We start from the raw sequence: 5,995 nt of genomic DNA on the forward strand, positions 1-5,995 counted from the left end.
GGAAAGCAGTGCGCCAAGACAGCTGCAATGTAATTAAGGGCAAAAGGATTCTTTCACATTTTTCTTCTTCACCAACACCTTCACTGTGACTTGTGAGAAATGCCTTTAAAATGTCAGAGGGAAGAGGGGGTAAGAAAGATGTGTTGAAAGCAATTTTGGTTAAAGAGATAACTGTGTCGTGATGTATGGGAGAATTTCTTAAATATATTTTTATTGATTTCAGAGAGGAAAGGAGAGGGAGAGAGAGACGGAAACATCAATGATGAGAGGCCTCCTCCTGCCCACTCCCTACGAGGGATCAAGCCCACAACCCAGACATGTGCCCTGACAGGAAATAGAACCATAACCTCCTGATTCATAGATTCATGCTCAGCCACTGAGCCATGCTGGCCAGGCTATGGGAGGATTTTAATATGTGCATGTGTAGTGGCAAAAAAAGAAAAAGAAAAAAAAAGAACTGTTTAAGATTCTCTTCATAAAAGTGAGAATCATAAAAAAATTTTGTAAAATAATATAGGATTTGTAGTATTGAATATCATGATATCCCCCCCTCCCCCAAACCCCAATGCCTTCATTAAAGTTCTCAATCATCTGGACTATTTTTTACAGTTTACCTTTTTGGAGGAAAGAGACAAATAACATGAAAGCAATCTTACAACAGAGATTTATTTGGAGATGAAGACTTTACATTATGTGTCTTCAGCCTATTTTCTATGTACATGTCTACACAGTAAAATTCATAGACCAGGGTTTCTCGTCAGTGACACTATTGACATTCACGAGCCAGGTGTTGTGTTTGGTTGGAGGTCTGTCCTGTGTGGTGGAGGAGATTTAGCAACATCTGTGGCCTCTATTTATTAGGTGTTAATTCCGCCCACCTCTCCCAGTTGTAACAGGCAAAATGTCTCTGGACATTGAGATGTCCTCTGGTGGACAAAATTGCTCCAGTTGAGAACCATACCATGAGCAGGATCTCTGAAAACAGACAATTTGGAACCTCAACTCCTGCTTCTGCAATTACTAGCTATGTAACACTGGCTAGCTGTCTTAACCTCTCTGTGATTCAGTTTCCTTATGGATAAAAGAGGTATAAATACTCGTATCTACTTCTCAGAGTTATGATGGAAATTAAACGTGTTACCATGTGTAAGGGCTTTTACTTACCATTCTCAAATTATTAAGCTTGCATTAGCGGTCAGTAGCTGCTCATGTCCTGATGTCACACTGCTTGGCATTTACCATAGGCAATACTGATTAGGCTGTCTGACCACATGCAAGTTCCTGATCCTTTTACTGTTTCCATTTTCCTATTTATAAAATGGAGGTGATAGCAATATCTGAACCTCACTGAGTTGTTGGGTGGTGGTGTGTAAATGTAAGGGACAAACACCACACAACGACTGCCTAATAAAAAACAGCCTTCACTCAAAAACTTAATGAAACACATTTGATGCCATTACTAAAGGCTAGATATTGGGCTCTTAGGTATGCTTTGTTTGACCTGTCTGATTTATGTACCCTTGGTAACTGGCCCCTGAAGCGTTTGAGTTTGTGGTTCCTGCCTGACCCAGTATCAATTGTAATCATGATGTCCTAGTTACTGAAGTGAGGGACATGGACTAATAATTTTTGTATGCTTGTCAATCAGTGAGAGTGGCAATAAAATGGTTTGTGCTTAAATGTGAACTGAGACATAATTTAATTGGAACACTGCAATTCATAAATATTTTCGTCAGATTTTGTTTTCATTGTGTCACAGGCAAACCATTATTTTGTTCTCATTACCAGAGCCATTATAAAAGCAGTGCTAGGGTAAGCCTGGCCCATTTGATTCTGTGTGCAACTTTTGCTTTCAATTTAAAAGAAAAAATAAACTAGATATTGTTTGCAGAGATCATTTCCTGGTTACTTACTGCTAGTATGAGAAGCATTCAAAATTAGGTCTGTTCTGAAGTTACTGAAGTCATTATTGTTCTCACGACATTTACAATTTAAAGCAGATAGTTCAGAGAGCAATCAGCTGATAACAGGCATGTTGTTAGTTTTAAAAGTTGTAACAATATTTTTAAAAAAACCTACTGCACATGGACTTACTAGCAAAACTCTTTTGGGGCATTCTACCCGGGGGACAGTTCCTTTACTTTCCTGATTGTTCATGTTCATAACGCCCAAAAGTGCTAACACTGTAAACTGATCTTATCTCTCTAATTAATTTAAAAAGTTAAATTTTTATGCAATGTTAAGTAGAGATAAATAAAATAGGAATCATGAAGTAAGGTGAACATTTTTATTATATACGTTAGTTTGGCCATATTAGAAATACTGTTCTTATTATTCTGAGACTAAATAGATTATACAAATTCCTGTTGTCATAAAAGCCCTAATACTTTGTAAAATTCCACCAGAGTTATAATTTATTTCCACAAGGTTATATGGCATGGCATATGTCTAAAATTATGAGAGCATTTCTTTGCTTTAAGGAATCCTTCCTAGATGAGCAACAGCACCCTCTAAAATGCAATTATGGAGAGATGACTTCAGTGACTTGGCAAGACTTCAAAAGAATAATGCATGGCAATTTGAGAATAATGTGATCATTGTTTTTATTTTTAAGAAAAGCTTCTCCTTGTTTCACAATAGAATAATTCCTCTTGTCTTTTCCACTCCCAAGAAAACAAATTGAAATTCCATCTCAGATTAAAAGAGGTTAACTAGAAGAAAGGAAAGATAAGAAATGACTAAATTGAAATGGATGGGTCAACCAAAGTGAAATGTGGCTGAGTAGAAGAGAATTACCAAAGGGAAAGACAGCTGAAATAACTCCAAACCCTACATTTTAAAAGACAAATTCTAGTTAACTTTTAAAATCTTTAAAATTTGAGGCTGCCGCCCTAACTGGTTTGGCTCAGTGGATAGAGCGTCGGCCTGTGGACTCAAAGGTCCCAGGTTCGATTCCGGTCAAGGGCATGTACCTTGGTTGTGGGCACATCCCCAGTAGGGAGTGTGCAGGAAGCAGCTGATGGATGTTTCTCTCTCATCCATGTTTCTAACTCTCTATCTCTCTCCCTTCTTGTATATAAAAAAAACAATAAAATATATATTTAAAAAAATAAATAAAATAAAATAAAATTTGAGGCTTCCTTCAAGAGACTAAACCAACCAAGGGTTGAACTTGTTTTATGCCATAGTACAATTGCTCCTCTAGACTTTCAATAAGTCTGGTAGTGTGTTCCACATGAACTAAATTTAAACAATTTAAATTTTACTCATGGGAACCACACACTTTCCAGCATAATTTATATGCTTTAAATATTGCAGTTTCCAAACTGAGCAGGAGGTGTCTTGGAGTACTGCAGTGCACTCACCAGGGTGCCTCGAAATGTCTTATAATTTTAAGGGAAACACAGTGATACTTGGCATCTCTCAGGTACCTGGATGTAGTTCACAGTTTTGAGACTATCTTTGGCTTGGTTCCTTTAGAAGACACTGTGTCTTTGCAAAGCTGGGCAGAATGAAAATCAGTGTGAAACAGGAAATGAGGGCGGCTATGTCCAATCTGATTCCAAGGCTTGGAAGTTCCCATTAGTAACTGATTTACTAAGAATGACACAAATATATGTATATGAGTTTCCTCATGTGTATTATATTTTAACTGACTGCTAAGTTTTTAGGACATAAATAGTTAAGGTTTTTGGACTAGACTACTTAAAAAACAGAATGGTCAGGTTTTTGTTTGGTTTGGTTTTGGCTTAATGGCACCAGGGGAAAAATTACTGAGACACTAGAGTACAAAGATGTGAGAAAGTTTGGAAGTTTCTGTTCTAATATTTGTATGAATGTATAAATATGTGTCAATGTCAGAAATAAATGATGCTTTATGCAGTTGATTTTCTACATGTAGCATAAATAATGCTGGGAAAGATATGATACTAGGAGAGTATATGTAAATATGTGACTCAGAGCTAAAACACCCTCAGGAAGCAATCCAGATATTTGCTGATTAAAAAGAAAAGCCCCTAAATATAGATAGACTTCATAGGGAAGGAGTGAGATACAGAATATTGAAAGTTGGCCTTATTGTACTCCCCACTGCCCCCCTGGTCCCCAGCTCTACCTTTATATTGTGAGGCTTCCTCAGGCCAAAGATACTTTTCTTACCAATCCTTCATATGTTTTTAGATACTAACCCCAAAGAACTATTTATTTATATAAAGCAAAGGTATACATGTAAAGATATATATATTTTAGGGTCCTTCAATTGCATGAAAAGTAAGCTCTTCTATCACTTTTGTTTTCATAAATATAGTGCATTGTAGCACATCAGAAAGTCAGCTGCTAGATGTTGTCAAAGTATTTTAGCTTTATATTTCATTGACCAGCATTTATAGATTTCATTGTTCCAGAACTTGTCTCATGGCTTATCCTGACTATGTGTGATGCTCCTTGAGGTAATTTCTTGGTACAGAAATAGCTGAATTGCCCACTTAAACTTATGCTTCAACCAATAGTCATAACTACTAAGAGGCTACAGCTACATTACCATGCTTGTTGATCTGACATAGACGTTGTTTTTCAGATGGCAGTTTCCATCGTTTGGCACCACTATGCCTGCCAATTTGCTATCAAGAGCAAGATGAGATGTCTGATCAGTCATCACCAACAGCAATCTTTTAGCTTCTTTTCGCCATCCAATATGACTCTTTAAAGAAACATGTAATTAGACCTTGTACAATAACATAGATTTGTACTGTGGTCTTTCTCTCAAGTAAACAATAAGTTCACATGCACAGACATCAAGTCAGGCTGGAAGGATGTTCATAAATTCAATGCTGTCTCATAAATAGAATTAACTTTTATTTCCATATTCTCTATTTTATTACAGCCACTTGACCACAATAGCTCTTGGCTAGAGATTTCTGTGATCCCCAGTGAAGACAAGCCAGGTATAAGAAGTGCAGATCACCCAACGTGATGTGAGTAGGACAGCTGGCACTTCCTGGGGGTGAGTGGAAAGTGCAACCCTTTTGGAAAGGATTTTCCAAGCACATAAGTTAGTCTTTCCCTTTTATCTTTTCCTATTTATAACCCACTCCAAATTTAGCTCCTCAGTCCTAAACATAGACCAAAATGAGTAACATTGCTGATGAATAAGAGATATAGGTATTCTTCTATGCTATGTTTTCAGTCCATAAATCAAAAAGAAAATGAAAATCCTAAATTCTTGGGGAGTTTTGCATTTGCACAAACACTCAACGGTGTGAAACTTCTTACCTCACAGACAGCTGCCTGAAGCATAGCATCAAAACCTCCTTCAGGTGTATCGATATTTCCAGAGATCTTCTGTCTATGTACCGCTTTTTCAAACTCAGTGATGTTCTCTGTCAAAGATAGTACATGGATGTATCCATGGGGAGGCATACAGTCTAAATTGTAGTCGCTGTGTGGGTAAAGAAGAAATGAAAATTCTATTTTGCTATGCTTCCTTCAAAGATCCAAAAATATTACTCAGAGTAAAATTATGTGGTTGGTGTGAGAAGGTAATAGTTGTTTTTTTGTTTGTTTTGACGAAAAAATTTTATTAGATAAAATCTGTACTTTATAAAGTCAAAGGACAGTTCAATATTGGTCAGTATTTCTTTGCAAGTAGGAAATAGGAATATAATAACTTGGTGTTAAAAAAATAAAGAATATTAAACATGTTTCTTATATAATATTAGTGGGCCAGTGCACGAATTCATGCATATTGAAAGGAAATTAATTAGAAGAAATATTTTAATATCGTGATTTGCCCTTTCTCTGTAATAGAAGTGTCAACCAAATTCATGATTGACACTGACAGATTGAAACACACACATGCAATTGGTGCCAGCGAGAGCTTTATATGTATTGTGCATGTGTGAGTCAACTTATATTTTTTAAATTGCCAGTGTGTGTCATATGTACCGGACAGTCGGTCGGACGGTCGGATGAACGTATGGTCGGTCACTTAGCCTTT

At 36.7% G+C, this 5,995-nt stretch overlaps 1 protein-coding gene across 1 annotated transcript in view; it reads right to left on the reverse strand.

Moving 5' to 3' along the window:
• ITGB8 (integrin subunit beta 8) overlaps window positions 1-5,995 on the reverse strand; it is a 78,816-nt gene that overhangs the window by 23,745 nt on the left and 49,076 nt on the right. Inside the window, 2 exon segments of the mRNA XM_006779035.2 lie at window positions 4,541-4,699; window positions 5,272-5,437. Of these exon segments, the coding sequence (XP_006779098.1) occupies window positions 4,541-4,699; window positions 5,272-5,437 (325 nt within the window).

Source organism: Myotis davidii, unplaced genomic scaffold (genome assembly GCF_000327345.1).
Source record: "Myotis davidii unplaced genomic scaffold, ASM32734v1 scaffold168, whole genome shotgun sequence".
Lineage (NCBI taxonomy): Eukaryota > Metazoa > Chordata > Mammalia > Chiroptera > Vespertilionidae > Myotis > Myotis davidii.